Genomic DNA, 18,016 nt, shown 5'->3' with positions numbered 1-18,016 from the left:
GGGTCTGCAGGAAAATTTTAATCTTTGCTTTTTTGGGGTTTATTTTCCAGTTCCAGACCTCCTCCTTGCAACCACAAAGTGGATCTGAGGAGCCTTGGGAGTGAGAAAATTAAAAATAAAAGTTGAAAGCAAAGGATGCTACGAAAATTGGGTTTAGAGATAGAAGGGATTCCTGGTTGTTTTCCCTGTTTTTCTGCTTTAACTTTAGGACAATACTTTCTGCCACATTTTTGTGATTATGTTTAGTAAAATCTCACCAGATCACTGTTGCAAATTATCTTTACAAAAATAGCGTCAATAAGTTGTTGTGGCTGAAAAGTGGGATTTCAATAAATGAAAACCAGTGAAGAGTCCCAATCCCAAACCCTGCCCTTAATCTTGATGGCTTTTTTGGTTTCTTTCTTTTCTTTTTCTTTTTTTTAGAGTGAAAAATTCTTAGGGAAAAGCACAATTTTTAAAGTATATTTTGCAAAGACCTATAGACACGTTTCATATAAAATTAATTTTGCTCGAAATAATACCTCCTCCTTGAAGCATCCAAGTTTGGATGCTGAACTGTGTCAGCACTGTATGCTAATTCTCCATATGACCTTGAAAAAAAAAAAGCTTTAAGTGTATTATTTTATCAATCCCCATCACACCACAGCAGCAATGGGCTCACGGTCCTCGTGTAGTAGCTTTCTTTCAAGAGGAGCACTGAGAAAAAGATCAGCTCCAACAAGTCTCAAAGGGATCTTTGTGTGGCAAAACTTGTATTTTTAGGTCAGCCTGGCTAAACTGAAGGAGGGGGGGCTGTGTGTTAAACAACTGCCCGAATTTTAAGCTCAGACCCAAGTCCTGAGTCATGCTGGTTGCCTTTGGGTGCTGTTTGGGGCTGGGATTAAGTGACCACAGGTAAGAGGCAACTTGTTGTTCCTCAGTATTTAATTAAAAGTGTGTTTCTGCAAGGGGTGGCTGCAAAACTGGTGCTTTCTTGCTCCTCTTTTCTCCTGGAGCAGTTGTCCATCATCACTGGCCGGAGACGTGGGCATTGTGTGGTCGTCTCCCCCACGGAGCAGTGAGTTCACCCCTCCACTCTGAGCAATGAGTTAACACTGTTGGCTCTGTGCCCTGCCTAAGCCCTTGAAACAGGATTGAAATGAAGCTTAAGCCATGAGCAGGGTCCTGCAAGGACCTCCTGGCCTCTGAGCAGAAGCCTTCAGCAGAGCTAAGATGGTCCCTTGGGTAAGGGTGAAAGACAGGCAGGGAATTTTAGGTTAGGAGAAAGGGGAAAAAATGGATGAACTGGGGCAAGATAGAAGAGAAGGGAAGCAAGGCTTTGTTTTGCAAGAGAGATGCATGATTTCTCCCATGCTCCTGCTCTGTGGAAAGAGGTGCTGAAACAAAGAGGGAATTATAGCAAGGACTAACTGCTCAAATATTGGACCAGAGGGAATTGAATGAAGCTGTGTCAGGGAAGGTTTAAGTTGGATATTAGGAAAAGGTTTTTCATCCAAAGTATGGCTGGGCACAGGAACAGGCTCCCCAGGGAAGTGATCATGGCCCCAAACCTGACAGAGATCAAGGAGTGTTTGGACAACGCTCTCAGGCACAGGGTGGGATTGTTGGGGTGGTCCTGTGCAGCTCCAGGAGCTGGACTTTGGTGATCCTCGTGGGTCCCTTCCAACTCAGGATATTCTATGATTCCATGAAATAGGTGATGCTCTCCTGTCAGTTTGCCAAGTGCCATATTTACTCCTGGTTTTATTTTCATCTCCCACTCAACCCATCCTGGATGCACCATCAGCCAGAGCCAGCGCATGACTGAGCCTTCCTGCAGGAATTCACTGGATGAGCCGTTCCCAAACATGTCAGTAGGTGGCAAAAAGCTACAACCCTTTTTCCTACCTCTGCAAGAACAGGAGGGATCTGTGGGCAGCTCTGTGGCATTGGCAGAGGTGGATGTTCTCTCCGGGACAGAGACAACACCAGCACTGCTGGGAAGGAAGGGCATCCCAGAATCCAGTATCAAGGGCAGGTAAAGAGGCTCAGAGAGAAACAGGAGCTGCCTCCTTCCTCTTAATTCATCTGGGGACCCTTTTTCCACCTCTTGACCTTGCTCAGGAATTATTTAAAGAAAGCTGGAAGCTGTAAGAACATTGGAAAACAACAGGTTTAGGGCTGTGCTACCACAGTCTGAGGATACCGGTGAGACAAACCAAAACGTGCCATGCTTGGTTTTTTTTCAAGCTGCTGATAAGACTTTAATCTTCCTGTACAGCCTGAAAGGGAGCTGCTGGAGTCGGTGTTCTCGGGTGCTTTTCTCTGCAGCTTTGTGTAAGCAGATTGAGGCAATCCCAGCGGCCTGTCACACACCTTCCCCTGAGGCAGGGCAGATAAAGGGTTTAATAAGGTTACTGGATACACCCCAGTGGCTTAGATGGTGGGGTTTTTCTCTGCTTTTGAATGTGTGTGTGTGTGTGTGTGCTAGGGAAGGAGGATGTATGTGATGGTGAAGACTCGAATTCCTGAGGAAGTCAAATACTCTGAGCACCAGGTGGGACAGAGCACCAGGAAGGTTAGAAAATCCCATTAATCCAGACTAGTCAATGAGATCCAGTTACAGCATGGCTTTGTTCAGCTTTGTTTACCTAACACCTCACTAAGTGTAATTAAATAACGTTTTTTTTCTCAGGAACAGTAACAGAGATATTGCAGCAGCCCTGGCTGCTTTTTAAAATACAGAAGGAGGATTCATTGGCATTTCCTCTCATGAATTGTACATTTAATTGCTAATGATTTTGCCAGGCTGGTGCTGACTTCGGGCTGAGCATTATCATTTTGATTTAACACTTCAGCAGAACCGGTTCAGCTAATCCTGAGCTGGAGGAACTTGGTTTGCTCTGGCCGTGTTTGCAGCAATGAAAACATCCTAGAACCATTTCCCTGGGAAGATCAGATGTCCTTGTGCTGTGGGGCAGGGATCTATCTGACCTACATCTCCCCTTTCTTCTGGGCTGTGCCATTTGCTCATGCCCATATCCACATCGTTAACTGCATAAAATCTCCATTCTTTGTCATTTTGGTGAAAACTGATCATGGGAATTTTCTGAAGGTGCTGAATCCGGGCTGAGCAGCTTCTGCCTCAGCACAGCTCCTCTGTGGGGACACATTTAACCTGCAGGAGGGGTCCAGCCTTGCCTAAAGGCTTTGAGTGGTGTGAGAGCAACCAAAACACCTTTTTCAGCCAGCAGGTAACTCACCCCATCCCAGGATAGACAGGGAGAAATGTAACCCCTGGAGATACCCATGACTCCTCTTCCCAGCTCTAACAGCACAGTGACTGGTTTATATCATCTTCACAGCCCTGAGGTAGCCAGAATTAGGTTAGACAGACCTCACTCCACTTCCCTGCTCAGAAACCTTCCCTCTTGGCTCTTCCTCCTCTGCCTGCACATTGCTCCCCACCACCAAAATGAAACCCTGTGCAAGTTTCCTCATTGTTATCCTTTAAAACTCATCCCACACGTATTCCTGCAGCCAGGATGCAGCAGTGCTCCAGCCTCTCCCTCCCCAGGGAGGCACATGGGGGTCAAGGTGAGGGGCTCTGCTAAAACACAGACTGGTTTCTGTGGTGTGTGACTGGGACCGAAGCTGTGTGTGCCCAGAAATGGTGAGTGGCAAGTTTCCTCCTCTCTAAAGCTGATTAACATCACTCAGCCCTCCAATGATGAGCTAATATCCAGCATTTGGGATTGGGAACTATTCAGAGGAAAACAGCTCTGTGAAGTCTTCCTTGATGAGTTGCAGAACACCAGTTGTGTAAGGCTGAGGGTTGTTTTAATCTCCTGCAATTTGTGGAAAAACACAAGTTTCATACTTAGTAACAAAGAAAACATTTTCATTTCCAGCATCTGGAAGGATGTTAGAAAACATGGGAAGAGGATGAGTTGCACCCTGCCTCTCTACAAGTTGTGATGAATTAATACAGTCAAGAACAGCATGGCCAAACAATTTTGAGCACCAGAAGTATTTCACAGAATCACAGAATATTTTGGGTTGGAAGGGACCTTAAAGACTATCAAGTTCCACCCCCTGCCATGGGCAGGGACACCTTGCACTAGACCAGGTTGCTCCAAGCCCTGTCCAACCTGGCCTGGAACACTTCCAGAGATGGGGCAGCCACAGCTTCTCTGGGCAACCTGTGCCAGGGCCTCACCACCCTCATAGCCAGGAATTTCTTCCCCATATCCCATCTAACCCTGCCCTCTGGCAGTGTGAAGCTATTCCCCTGTAATGGAAGCGGGTTTGCTGATTTTACTGCCTCTGTAAGAGCAAACTCTGCCCATTGTAGATTGATAAATTAATGCTCAGAGTCTCCTCTTTGTGCAGTCTGGGATATGGATCGACTGGTCCACAGGCACTTCTCCGTGGGCAGCACTCTTCCCCAAGGCTGGCAACATGATTATTGGAAAACTAATCAGCTCTATCTGAGATAAATTGCATTTCCACCAATTATAGCTTAATTGTTGACAGATGGGAACACAGAAGGGAGATGTGTCACATCATTAAGAGAACAGGTGTATAGACAAGTGCCAGATTAATTGTTCCAGCCCATTAAATCATTGACCTTTTCAGCACATCCTCAGCGTCGAACTCAAAGCTCTCACGATATTTCCAGCTCACACACGATGACTGTGTCTATCAGCAAAATTCTCAGGGCATTTTTAAAACACACAGGCTCCAGACATGGACTCATTAGCCATGAGCAGCTCTTCTTCCTAATTAAAATAATTCCTCTTCCTCCTCCTTCCCTGTGTTGGGGTTTGTTTTTCTTGCTTTTTTCAGCGGAATCTCACACGCTGTGTGGGATTTTTCCAAAGAGGAGGTTTTCCCATGAAGCTGTAGACATCTTGCCATGGGCCACACATTCCCTGATGTCAAGAGGAGGTGAAATCACAATAGAGGAGTTCAATGCTGGGCTGGAGGCTCCAGCTTTGGTTTGTGGCTTTGCCTGTGATTTCCAGCTCCTGCTCTGCCTGGGATTTTCCATAAAGCTAAATAGTGCTGAAACTGAGTCAGCCACGGGTGTCTCATTCCCTTAAATAAGTGTAAAAATGTGTCTCCTGCTCTTTTCCTGGCTATGTAAGCCAGGAAGCTGAGGATGCGAAGCAGACACACCACAACAGCTTTGTGGGAGGTAGCACAGGTTTGGGACAGCGATGCAGGACAAGCTTCATCTGTCCTGAGCTGTCCAAGCCCTGCTTGTCCTGGATAACTGAGAACTGACTCCAGATCTAGTTATTCTGGGTGTCCTGGCTTGAAAAATGAAATGATGGACCTACAGGGACAACCAGACAGGAGACAGGAGAACTGGGGGAAGTTTCCTCTCAGATAACGAATTATTTTACAAGGAAAAGCAGATAATTTAATTAAAAATACTGTTCATGTGAGATGGAAACCGCAAGAACCTCTTTGACAGAAAAGAAGTGAACCAAAACTGGATTTTTCAGAATAGTACAAAACTGAAGGTCGATACTGAAGAAAGTACAAGTATTTCTGTGTCTGGTACAGGAGAGGAAAAAAAAAAGTCAAAAAAGAAGTTTTAGAAATGCCAAAATATTTATTTTAAAGACTTCATGAGTAAATCATTTTAACTTGCTTTTTGAACTGGGTTTTGTGGTTTAGAAAAAGTTCAACCCAACTTAAACAGAAAGACTGAGTGACCCAAAAGCAAGTGAAACACTTAATTTCAGTTGGAATTTAATATTTAGGGTTAACCCAGAATTTTTTCCAGGTTCTGTTTTTTTTTTTTTTTTTTTTTTTTGCCATCCTCCTCCTCTCTCTACCCCCAGTTCATTGCTGCTCTGTCCAGGGCATTTTCCCCCAGATATTTTGGTGCAGCCACACAAACCAGACAGTCATTATTTGCTCCACATCAGTGACCTCCTCGTTTCCAGCTGTCCTTTCCCCTGGCCTGTGCTCCCAGAAGTGCCACTTACAGCCAGCACTGTGTCTCCACCCTCAGTCCATCCATCTGTGGGGGGGAATTCCAGTCCCACCAGAGCTGGGACTTGTTTCTTCACCACATCCCTCTCACCCCAAGCTGTGCCACTAGAAATCCCTGTCAAAGAAGTCATCAAAGAGGGAAACTCTCTCCGTCTTGGTCCTCACAAGTGCAGGTTTGCGGTGAATCCTCTCTTCCCTTTCCCACTCCTCAGACCCTGTGCTGGAGGTGTCCCAGAACAGATCCCTCGTCCGGGGCTCCCTGCAGAACCACAGGTCGACCTTCCCTCTTCTGCCTGGAGACAGTTCAGCTCCATCACGTTGTCTGGAGAGTCCTTCACCCCACGTGTTTCCTTGGGGAGAGAAAAAAATCAAACATCATATGTTTGCTGAGCTGCGTCCTCAAGGCACCTGGAGTTTAGCTGGAGATGGCTATGGGCTGCTGGAGGCAGGTAAAGAAGATCCTGAGAGATGCCCTGTAAGACCAGACCCCCTGCTCAGGGCTGGGCAGAGTGAGGTAGAATTCACTCAGGATTATACTGGGAGAGGTTATAGAGTCTGGCGGGAGGCAACATGGCTTTATCCCCAGGGAGAAGAGAGCTGAGGTGAAGAAACACAAGGGAATAGGAAGCCAAGCCTGTTCCCCTTTCTCCTGGTGAAAGTTCACCTCCAGATAAGTTTTTCACTGACTTAAGCACTTTTACCCTCAGTGGTACATTTCCAGCCTGTGCCAACGGTTGTCACGTGCAAGCAAAGCAGAACAGGGCTCGTGTCTGGATGTCAGTCTGAAGTGGTGGACGGGACTCATTTCGCTTTCCCCTTCCTAAGGGACAGTGGGAAGCAGTTTCTGCATAAAAAGCCAACCCTAAATAGTGATTAACCTGAGTGATTATAATATTTACCCCATGGTCTTCTGAGGATGGCAGGAGTCCAGAGGCTCCACTGTGCATGTGGATGCAACAGGTTGGTGGACCATGCAGGGGTAAAGCCAGGAGCAGCTCTCTGGCAGCTGCTGCTAAAGAGGCTCATTTTCCAGTTCTTTCTCCTGCTGAGCCTAGTTTGAGCTTCCCAGTGTTCCCAAGGGTGCTCTGACAGGGAAGACACCCCAAAATATCAGGGAATCATAGAATATGCTGAGTTGGAAGGGGCCCACGAGGATCATCGAGTTCAACTCCTGGCCTCACACAGGAAAACACCAAGAATCCCACTGTGTGCCTGAGAGTGTTGCCCAAATGCTTCTTGAGCTCTGTCAGCTTTGAGGCTGCAACCACTTCCCTGGGGAGCCTGTTCTGGTGCCCAGCCACCCTCTGGGTGAAAAACCTCTCCTGATATCCAAACTAAACCTGCCCTGACACAGCTCCAGCCCTTCCCTCGGGTCCTGTGACTGGCCACAGAGAGCAGAGATGGTGCTGCCCCTCTGCTTCTCCTTGTGAGGAAGCTGCAGGCTGCCGTGAGGTCTCCCCTCAGTCCTTCAGGCACGCCAAGGGGTAGAGACAAGGCTGACTGCTCTCCCTAAAAACAATCTCACAAGGTCCCTGAAAACAACTGGTGACCTCAAATCATCCAGGTTTCCCCTTTGCTGCAAGGGAGTATCATAATTCCTTTCTCCAGAGCAGAAAGCACTGAGCTGTACCCAACCTGGTGCAGCAGACAAGCTCTTCTGAAGGCCACCCTGCTTGACCCCAGATGAAGATATGAGCTGAGTGTTTGCACCATGTGCCCTGATATATTTTGCCAGGGCACCACACAGTTGTGTACCCAGCACTGACCTCAGCTGCCAGTGGTTCAGCCCTGTGATCCCTCCAGGAATGACAGCTGGCACAGGGCTGTCACTGGGGCAGGGTGGGGCTGGGGCTTGGCTGCAGCTCCCCAGAGTCACTCACATCTCAAAGGAGAGTTGGCAGGGCATGTTTTAATCAGCAACTTTCAACCCTGCCACAGTGACCACTGTGACATTGTCACAGGCCATGTCCACCTGTGCACAGCCCAGGCTGGAGCAGGAGGTGTCCTATGCTGGGGGCAGATGGCAGGGGGCCAAAACTGGTGTAAGGGTTGTTTTCCAACTGTTTCCCATTTTATTTCTTTGTATGTTCACCCATCCAGCATCCTGGGATGCTTTTTCCTGATGGATGTCCTGACTCTCTAAGGATGTTGGATCCCAGGGACACCCTCTGTTCTCACACCCAGTTTGCTGTACAGGGGACATATGGGACAAGTAAGACTCTCCTGACAGTGGGAACCTGCTCCTACAGGGGCCTGGCCCTAAGGACTTCGAGTTTATACCTCTCTGCCTTGTCCATGGTTTTTAATCCACATCCACTTGGGTCTGTTTGGATGCTGTCAGAGAAACAGCCCAGAGCCCTGCGACCTCTCCGAGGCATCCCAATGCTTTGTCTTAAAAACACATCTCCCAGCCTTCCTCCTCCAGTCCTTTGAACCTGCATCTGTCACTGCAGGAGATGGAGCAATGGAAGCATCTTCCATAGGGAAACCTCTTTGATGACATGTAAGAGGCTGGTGAGTTTTACAGCTCCTTGGAAAATTATTCTACTCACCATGGTCGTCTCCGTGAAAACGCTGATTGTGCTCAGCAGGGACAAGGCCTCGGCTTTCATTGCTGTTGCTTCTCTGGAGAGTGTCAAGAATGTCCATCGGGCTGAATTCCTTGATTTTTTGTTTACTGGCTTTTGCCTCCCTGTGGAGATTTCGCTTCAGCTCCGCCTGGGTTTGCAAACGAGTCATTAACACAAACAGCAGAGGAGCGAAGACGTTTTAACATCTTGACGTGGAGCAGCATTGGGGGGTTGGCCCTGGGAATAACTGCACAGTCGAGGAGTTTAACCCAAGAAAATGGTATTTGCCAAACTGGGCACGTGACACAACATGACCAGGACAGAGATTTTTGGTTTCTCCAGGAGTCATGGCCAAATGAGGCCAAAGCGTTGGAAAAATCGGAGGTAATTACTGATCACAGGGGCCCTGATGATGCTTTCCACCTCTCCTCTGCCTAAGACACTGGGAAATCTTCATTTTACCTTCCCAGTAAGAGGCTTTAGGTCTCCTGGTCCTTGGGAGAGACAGCCCCATCCCCTCCCCAAATCCATCTCGGCATTACCTCTCGTCGCTTGCGGGTCAAGTCCAGCATCTGAAGCTTGTGTAAGTGCTGTCTCCTGCCAGGGAGGTGATTCAGGCTTTGCCCCCTCTTCTCCAGCACCTACCATGTGTTTAAAGATGTAAATAAATACACCTGCACTTTCTGAAAGAGGGAGGAAGAGCCACCAGCTCACAACCCCCTCGGGCGCTCCTGGATAAACGATCTCCCTGCGTAGCCAACTTGCAGAAATTTATCCCAGATTTCCACTGCACTTGCAGTTTATCTCACAGCTCTGGGGCATGAGGGAAAAAACTTCATTAAAACAATGCATAAGTGTTTCTGCCCCCCGAGGTGTTACCTCGTTGAGTCAGTTCTCCAAGATTATCTCATGATCCAAAGGGAAGAACCACTTTTGGATGTTTGGGGTTGCAGGGGGTGTTTACAGTACATAAGACTTGTAGCCTTAAAATCATGGACTTATGGAGTTGTTAAGGTTGGAAAAGGTCTGTAAAATAATTGAGTCCAGCCATTAACCCCACACTTCCAAACCCAGCACTAAACCATGTCCTCCTGTGCCATATCCACACATTTTTTGAACACTTCCAGGGATGGTGACTCCACCACTCCCCTGGGCAGCCTGTTCTAATGCCTGACAATTCTTTCAGTGAAGGAGTTTTCCCCCAGATCTAATATAAACCTCCCCTGGCACAATTTGAGGCCATTTCCTCTCATCCTGCCACTTATTACCTGGGAGCAGAGCCCAATCCCCACCTGGCTCCACCCTCCTTCCAGGGAATTGTAGAGAGCAATAAGGTCTCTCCCTTCTCCCCACTGACTGCAGGGTGTTCAAGTTACCCAGCCACTAAAAAGGGTGGTCCTCACACTTTTAGCCTCAAAAATATGTAATATCCTGTCTCAGCAGGTCCACCTCATCCAGGGAACTGTCATGCTGGAAATTCAGAAACTTTCCCCTTATTTTGGATCCTTTCACCCACACACCGGTGTCTCAGCCAGAGACGGGAGCACAAACAGTGTAAAACACCAACTTCTGCCCTTTGGGGTGCCCAAACTATAAGGGAAACGATTCTGCAGCCAGGAGTGGCCTGTGCATGGGCACAAACTCATGTGCTTACCTTTGGTTTTGGGCTTGCAGCCACTCCTCGCTGACTCCAGGGCTTCACAGGAGCGATTGCTTGCGGAGGGATGGCAGGTTCAAGCCTCTACAAGTCCAATATTTATAATATTTAGCATTGCTCATTCCACAGAATCATGAAACCTGATATGAAACTACCCTGACATTTTGCCAGCTCCAATTCTGGCCTGTCTGCTTGGGATACAGGAAGGAGTTTGGCATCTCAGGGAGGTGAACATCTCCTTTGGCCCTTCAGGAGAGGACAAAACTCTCCATGGAAGTCTCTTACATCACAGTCAAAGCAGCAAAAGCCCAGTCTGACATTAGTTTCATCCCTGTGGGTGTTTCTCTTTGAGCCTCAACATCACTGAAGGCTCCATCCAAGACCAGAGTGAAGACAAACCACAGCTCACACTGTTCATGGCAGAGCTGGAGCATGGAGAGGTGCCATAATTTAATCTAAAGTATCCTATCAGGTCACCCAATGGCAGATCCCAGTTGTATGAGAGCCAGAGCATCGTTCCCTCTGTCTAAGCAGTATTTTTTATGTTGGCCTAGGTAAGACCTTTCTTTGCAGAACTGTGTATGGTACAATATGCCTTTCCTAGTGGGGGTGGAAGTGGGCAGAGACTTGCTCTACAGGTTGCTCTGAGCATGGATTTTTATCTTGAGGAGCTAAGATGCCTTTTTAAATAATTTCAAACTATGAGATGGTACTGAGTCTTTTTATGTCATGGTATTCACAGAAACATCAGGATAAGAAAGAACCTCTAAGATCATCAAGTCCAGCCATTAACCCAGCGCTGCCAGGTCCATCACTAAACCATGTCCCTAAGTGCCACAACTACACACTTTGAACACTTCCAGGGATGTTGATTTCACTCTTTCTAGTGTCCCCTTCTAGAATGGGAGCTCAGGATAGCTTCCATAAAAATTAAGGGGAGCATAATCAAAGACTTTGACAGTAAGACCCAGCTTACAGTTTATTTGGGACATCATTAACTCCTTGATTATGAATTAGTGTCCAGTAAATGGTGACATGTCTCTGAGCATCTGCACTGAACTGCTGCCAAAGCCTGAACTGTAATTTTGAAGCATCCTCTAAATCCATGAAAACGCAGGAGAAAAGAAGTCAGCAATGTCACATAAAGGGGGAACTCGTCAGGCCCGAAGTTCAAACGTCGCTTAGCACCAAAAACCCCACAAAACTGAACATGAAGCTTAACGAACGACACTAGATGGCAGCATGTGACACCACAAACTGCAGTCCGGGCTGTGCCTCGCTCCTGGATGCCACCAAGGATCCATCAGCGTGGGGTGGATGGAGGCAAATAATCTCCTACATCCTACTCATGTCCCTGCTGCTGGTGGGGAAGCCAAGCTCCAGGATTTTGGATTGTGTCCCTGGCGGGAAAATTGACTCTTTTCTTTAGCTTTTGTGAACCTCACCGGCTTTTTTTCTGGAAATACTCTCTGACTGAAATCCTCTAAAAGTCCTTGAGAAGGCCACACCATCCTGCTGCACTGCCTTTGAAGATATTCCCACAGGAAAAAGGGCTTTTGCTGGTGCTGTGCACACTCCCTAAGAGCAATGGCACAAGTACAGGGTAGGACTCACAGTGTCTTTGTCCTGCATCGAGTATTAACAGTGTTTTAATAACAGCTTAAGTACTGCCATGATAGAAACAGGATCAGTGACTAAAAATTCCCTGCTGGTAGGAGATTCCTAAAGGAGGCTGTGATTCTGCACAACAGTTCTCAGGGTGTAGCTGGGCTCACTTCAGGTGCTGCTGTCACGTCCTCCCACCAAATCCAGGGACGACTTATTCAACAGCTGGTGCCACCTCTGCTCTCTGAAGCCACCAGTGTCAGCCAGAGCCACGGCCTCGAGTTGGAGGGGTTTAACTGACCCTGCCTGGTGGCTCTTCTGTTCTTTACTATATTAAAAAGACTTTATTCAAAGCAAGGAAGGCTCAAGCAAAGCACCCCTGCTCCAGCAAGTTTGCTGTTCATAGAATCATGAAGTTCTTAAAAGCTTTAGGTTGGAAGGGACCCTAAAGACCATCTAGTTCTGACATCCAGCCATGGGCAGGGACACCTTCTACTAGTCCAGGTTGCTCCAAGCAGGTTCAGATTAGATTTTAAGAAGAAATTCTTGCCTGTGAGGGTAGTGAGGCCCTGGCACAGGTTGTCCAGAGAAGCCATCAATGCCCCATCTCTGGAAGTGTTCAAGGCCAGCTTGGACGGGGCTTGGAGCAACCTGGTCTAGTGGAAGGTGTCCCTGCCCATGACCAAACACAGGATTTGAGCTGCAACCTAACCAGTGCCAAGCACAGGGATAAACAGAAATTAAGATAGAAATAAAGATAGAAGATATTTCTGAGCTTTAGTTATGTCGTGGTAACCCTTGCGTGGAGGAAAAACCTGATTGCCAGGTAAGGTAGAGTCATGGGTTTCAGGCCTTGGGGAGGAATGAATCTGGGAAATGCAGGATGGGGAAATTGAGGGGAGTGTGTGCAGGGACAGAGCAGTCATAGCAGTTCTTGAAACCTAAAATAATTCCTCTCTCAGCATCCCTTACTGCAAAGCATGTCTGTCTGCTTTACCTGCCTCTCTGCTTTACCTGACTCTTGGCCCCTAAGCTGGTGCCAGACCTTTATGGGATACTTGGGCTGAAGAGCCAAAATCAGTCCCGCGTAATGCAATTTGGATCCCTTCTGCAAAGGGCTCTGTGTTGACTGTTGACCACATTTGCCCCCCTGGGAGCACCAGGACTCAGCTTCAGGTACCGGGACACCCCAAAGGAAAGTGGGACATCACAGCAGAGGTGATCTCATGTGTCCTTGATGGGTGTCTCCATAGCACATAAAGCTCATCTAGGGATGCCCATGTCCCCAGAAAGCCCACATCAAGGGGTCAATCAGAGCAGCTCCTGAGGAGTTTCTCAAACTCGCCTTACTTGAGGTCTTCGAGGCGGGTGCTGCTTAATGATGCTGGTTCCTTCCTTTTCGGGCATGGTGTTGAAAGAGAGGGGCCCTTAAAGATTAAAGAAATAGATGAAGTTATTTTTGGGTGGTCATCAGCTGCTTAGATGTACTCAGCAATAGCTTTCTGCCCTTCTTTTTGGTTGGCATGTCCCACTAAATTCTCTCTCTGCTCACTCCAGTAACACATGGAGTATTCTATTAGCTGAAGAAATAAAGTGGATGCACCTATGCCTGTGATTTTAAACAAATATCTGCCATGTACCTCTCCAACTTCCCTCTACAACCTCTCATGCATCCTGCATGTGACCACAACCACCCTTGTGTCTCCTGGGGCCTCTCCCAGCCCCTGGGTCCCCTGTGTGATCAAGGGTTCTCTGCTCCTCCCATGGCTCGTGAACATCAGCTGGCCAAGAAACCCCTGAGCTCTGCTGCTTCCTCACTTCTTGCCCTGTAAAAATCGGGCACAGGCAGCAGTTTGGTTTTTTTTTTTCTTGCTGCTCAGCTCCTGAGATTTATTACTATTATTTTTTGGTGGGACTGAGAAATACCTCTGATGATTTACTGACCATGGCAGAGCTGGGCTACAGCAGCCAGTGATGCAGGAGTTAGAGGGCTGTGGTCAGACAAGTGGTATGGTCACAGACCCTGGAAATCAGCCCAGAATAACGTGTTACACACCAGTGATCCTCTGTTAGTTATTAAAGCAGCGCTTTTGCTGAGGCCTGGATGTGATCCTGACTTGGGCCTGTTCTGCCCTGGTGCTCCCAGGTGGACACCACTGCCTCTTTTGTTCTTGCGCAAATAAACACTTGATTGTGCAGTAAGTATTTCTTTTACAAAACAGTTTATCTGTTTATCCCACCTGTTCTCCCCCAAAAAAACTGTTTTGAAGTGTTTAAATTCCATTTTATACACGGAGTTGAGAGAGGTGTTGCTGAACAGCACCTGCTTCCACGTGGTGGGAGCCCCGAGATTGGCCACAGGGGAGAAGAGTTGGGGATGCAGTGCAGGAATTACATTATAGATGATGCCAAATTTAACAGTTATATTTAACAAGAAAAATAATACTTTGGAGGTCAGCTTACGGGGGACATCTATGAGCCTCATGGAAGATCACCAAGCTGGGCTTTTGGAGAAGAGAGAGAAGGTGATCATAGAATCATGGAATGGTTTGGGTTGAAAGGGGCCTTAAAGAGCATCGCGTTCCAACCCCCTGCCATGGGCAGGGACACCTTCCACTAGATCAGGTTGCTCCAAGCCCTGTCCAACCTGGCCTTGAACACTCCCAGGGATGGGGCAGCCACAGCTTCTCTGGGCAACCTGTGCCAGGGCCTCACCACCCTCACAGTCAGGAATTTCTTACTGTGAGGGTGTTGAGGTATGGGAGGATATAGTGGCTCCATCAGATAAACGTTTTCTGGGCTGCAGAGCCCTGACAATGATTAACCACAGGGTGAAGCTGCAGCTGCTCTGCACAGACAGGAATGGGAGCCTGAAGTGAAAATTTCCAGTGCAGGAGGCTCCTCTGGACACAAACTTCAGCTGTTGGTGGAACACTCACTGAAAGAGCAGCCTGACAGGGCAAGAGGGGGTTAATGAGTCATTGCCTCTGTTTGCAGGGCAAATGAGCACATAGGGAATTTCTAAGGGGGAAATCTAAGGAAAATTTTTCAGGAGGCAGCTCATGGTGCTGAGAAATTGGATATGGCACAGGGAAGGGTCTGGGACTTGGGAGAAGCTTGTTCTGGTGAAGGTTACAGCTTTTGGGAAGTTATTTCTCCCTTATGAGGCTATGGGTGTCTCTGTTTTTTTTTTTTAATTGTTCCCTCCCATCCTACCTGTGCATGTGTCTTCTAGGAGACTTGTCCTTAGCCTCTACAGATACAGAACTTGAGGCCAAGGGCTTGTTGTCCCTCAACCTGCTCAATCCTGGGGCAGGGAACAGCACCAAGCCCTAGCTGAAGGCATCCTTGTGACTCCTGTTTTTCAACCTTGCACTTTAGCAGCAGCAGGTTCTCCCCTCTGGGGGAATCTGGATTTAACACAAGCCAAGCTGAACCCTCACAAACCAAATAAAATCTATTCTCTTGGAATTGTCTTTGGTTATTTAGACAGGAGCTTGTGCTAATACATCGCTCAAGTCCTCCTGAGCATACAGTTCTTATTTCTGAAAACAAAAAGTTATGAAAAATGGCATCTGTTGGGGGGGGGGGGGGAAGGGTTGGAGATTTTTGTAAAATGCACATTTTTAACAAGCACTTGTTAAATGCCCAGTGACAATAATTTTCCAGAATAGGAATATTTTAGTTGCTCTTGCAATCATGAAGTACTTGAAACCTGCTATGGTACAGCCAGATCTGATCTGTATTCTCCCCAAGACCTCAGTTCCGGGAATGTCATTACTATCATGCCAGAGATTTATTTGCTTTCACAGTTTCCTGATGCCTCTTGATGAACGATCCTGAAGGAAATATCCAGTCCCTTGTGAGGCAGCAGTTCTTAAGGCCACTCAAAGTGTGTCAGGAATTGATTTTTGGGAATGGAAAAGCGGGGAGGAGGATGCCAGGGCTGCGGATCCTCCTTCCTCTGCATCGCCCTTCCTCAAACTCCGCTGGTTTTCATGGAAGTTCCTCGCTACACTCACCTAAAACAGCTGTGGGAAATGTTTGTCACCACCCAGCTCAACCTAGAGAGCTACACATCCACTTCCAGATGGATGCAAACCTCCCTCCTTACCTCCAGGAATGGTTTGGGTACAGAGGGAGTTTAAAGGCTGCATGGTGCTCTTTGTAGGAAAACACAGCAGCCACACTGTCTGCCTTCCTCTGCTCCTGGCTTGGCAAATCAGCCCCATACAGGACAGGGCTGGCATTTACTGTAATGCCATTTTACCTGCTGAGCACACAGTCCAGAATCTCGTTCTACTTAGGTTAATGCTAATGATATGTCCAGCAGTGGCAAGTGAGCAGGAAGGTGTATGATGGGAGTTACAGGGTAGCTGGACAAGGGCTTGCTTGGACACAAGTGGGTGTCATCATGTGCCAGGTCTGTGCTGGGGAGTTGGGCTGTTCCTTGGGATATGAGTGGTGGGAGCAAGGAGCCTGGGATCTGGTGAGTGAGACACTTTCCAAAACAGGCCATGGAGTGGAGGGGAGGTGGGAGGAGGGGGAACGAGTTTTCCAAAAGCTAAATGTCCTGGAAATGGCCAAAAGCAGATGCAGAACAGCCTGTGCACACACCTACACCCACCCCACATTGCAGTGGGCAAACCCACAGTCCCAGCTGATGTCACTAGTTCACGATATTCCAGCCACGACCTCCTTACCTGAAGAGGCTCTCCCGTACCAGGTCTCCCGGAGAGGTGGAAGTTCCAGGTGGAAGATGGGTTTTCCCCACTTTTCCATGTCTGATGGATGCAGGCTGGGCTGTCCTGGCACACTGGGGAGCCGGTGCAGGGCAGAGAGAGAAGGCAGGTCCTCTGCGGAGCGCATCGGTGCCACCTTGGTCACCTTGGGATGTGCCTTGGAAGAGCTCAGGCCCATTTTGCACGGGGGCTTTGAAAGGGAAGGAAATCTTCATGCACCGTCCTCCCTGAACATGGAGGGATCTTTGTGAGTGATTGCAGAGCCTTGGCAACTCCCTGCTGGCTCCACACATCCTTCCTGGCTGGGTTAAACATTGACCTGTCCCCAGCCATTCCCCTGCAGGGATGAGAGGAGCCTGCTGCTGACATAGAAGGGGAACTCACTCCAGGGAGCCAACACTAAGCCCTGGGAAAGCTTTGTTTTTACCTACAAGTGATTTTTAACCAGGGCCATTGTCTGACTGGAGGTATTTCTACAGGCAGCTCTTTTGCTAAATCTCCAGGTCTTGGAAGGAAATTCAATCCTTGGAGCACCAGAAGGGTTAAAGCATCTCCCACCTGCAGGGGAGAAGTAGCCTTCCTGCATGGGAACAGGGGCTGGCCCAGGAGCATCCTCCACTCTTGTTCCTGCTGGCTGGGGATACTGCTGGAAAAAATGAATCTTTAGCACAAACTCACCTGGGAATGCTGGCAAAAGTAAATCATATTCTGTAGTTCATAGAATCATAGAGTCCCAGAATGGCTTGGGTTGGAAGGGACCTTAAAGTTCATCCAGTTCCAACCCCTGCCATGGGGAGGGACACCTTCCACTAGATCAGGTTGCTCCAAGCCCCATCCAACATGGCCTGGAACACTTCCAGGGATGGGGCAACCACAGTTCTCTGGGCAACCTGTGCCAGGGCCTCCCCACCCTCACAGGCAAGAATTTCTTCCTACACTGAGAGTGATGTTCTGGAGTTGCTGCAGGATTTGGGCCAAAGGCAGCGGGATTTGGGCATAAGGGAAAGACCTGCCCTTCTCCATATGCTCCCAAGGTGTATGAGAGGGTTCTGAGGGCAGAATCCCCTCAGAGCTGTAGGAAAAACTCATTTCCAAAATGGAGTGGTCAGAAAATAGGTAGAGAGGATCATTAATGAAAGAAGATTGGTAGTGCACGGTGGGTTTTGTGGCAGGAGTAGGGTTGTGGGAGGAGGTCAGGGCACCTGTGAGCTCAGATGTGAAACACCTGGGAACCAGAAAACACCAAAAGTGTGAGGCGGAGCTCAAAATGTCACCAGAGACAGGGTTCATTTAGTGGGGGCTTATCCCACAGGGATTCCTGGAGTAATCCTGTGGAGGTTTGCAGTGATTGGAGCCTATTTTGGCTTTTCCAGTGGGACAGAAGTTCCAGGAGAAGAGTTACATGGGGAAGTAAGGGTCATGGCAGAGCCAAGCGTCCGGCACTTGTGGCCAAT

The 18,016-nt window shown here is 48.1% G+C and overlaps 1 protein-coding gene across 1 annotated transcript; it reads right to left on the bottom strand.

The window, feature by feature from the left end:
* Positions 1-5,582: 5,582 nt before the first annotated feature.
* On the bottom strand, positions 5,583-16,859 carry CCDC198 (coiled-coil domain containing 198). Its single transcript, XM_064659543.1, has 6 exons — positions 16,524-16,859; positions 13,171-13,247; positions 10,213-10,299; positions 9,101-9,199; positions 8,541-8,706; positions 5,583-6,338 (listed from the first exon to the last, which is right to left on the bottom strand). The coding sequence occupies exons 1-6, from the start codon at positions 16,738-16,740 to the stop codon at positions 6,094-6,096; spliced, it is 891 nt and encodes a 296-aa protein (XP_064515613.1). The 5' UTR covers positions 16,741-16,859; the 3' UTR covers positions 5,583-6,093.
* Positions 16,860-18,016: the final 1,157 nt, after the last annotated feature.

The sequence above is a fragment of the Pseudopipra pipra genome, chromosome 6 (assembly GCF_036250125.1).
Source record: "Pseudopipra pipra isolate bDixPip1 chromosome 6, bDixPip1.hap1, whole genome shotgun sequence".
Classification (NCBI taxonomy): Eukaryota; Metazoa; Chordata; class Aves; order Passeriformes; family Pipridae; genus Pseudopipra; species Pseudopipra pipra.
Note: the sequence above shows the minus strand (reverse complement) of the source record. Positions and strands in the feature narration are given on the sequence as shown.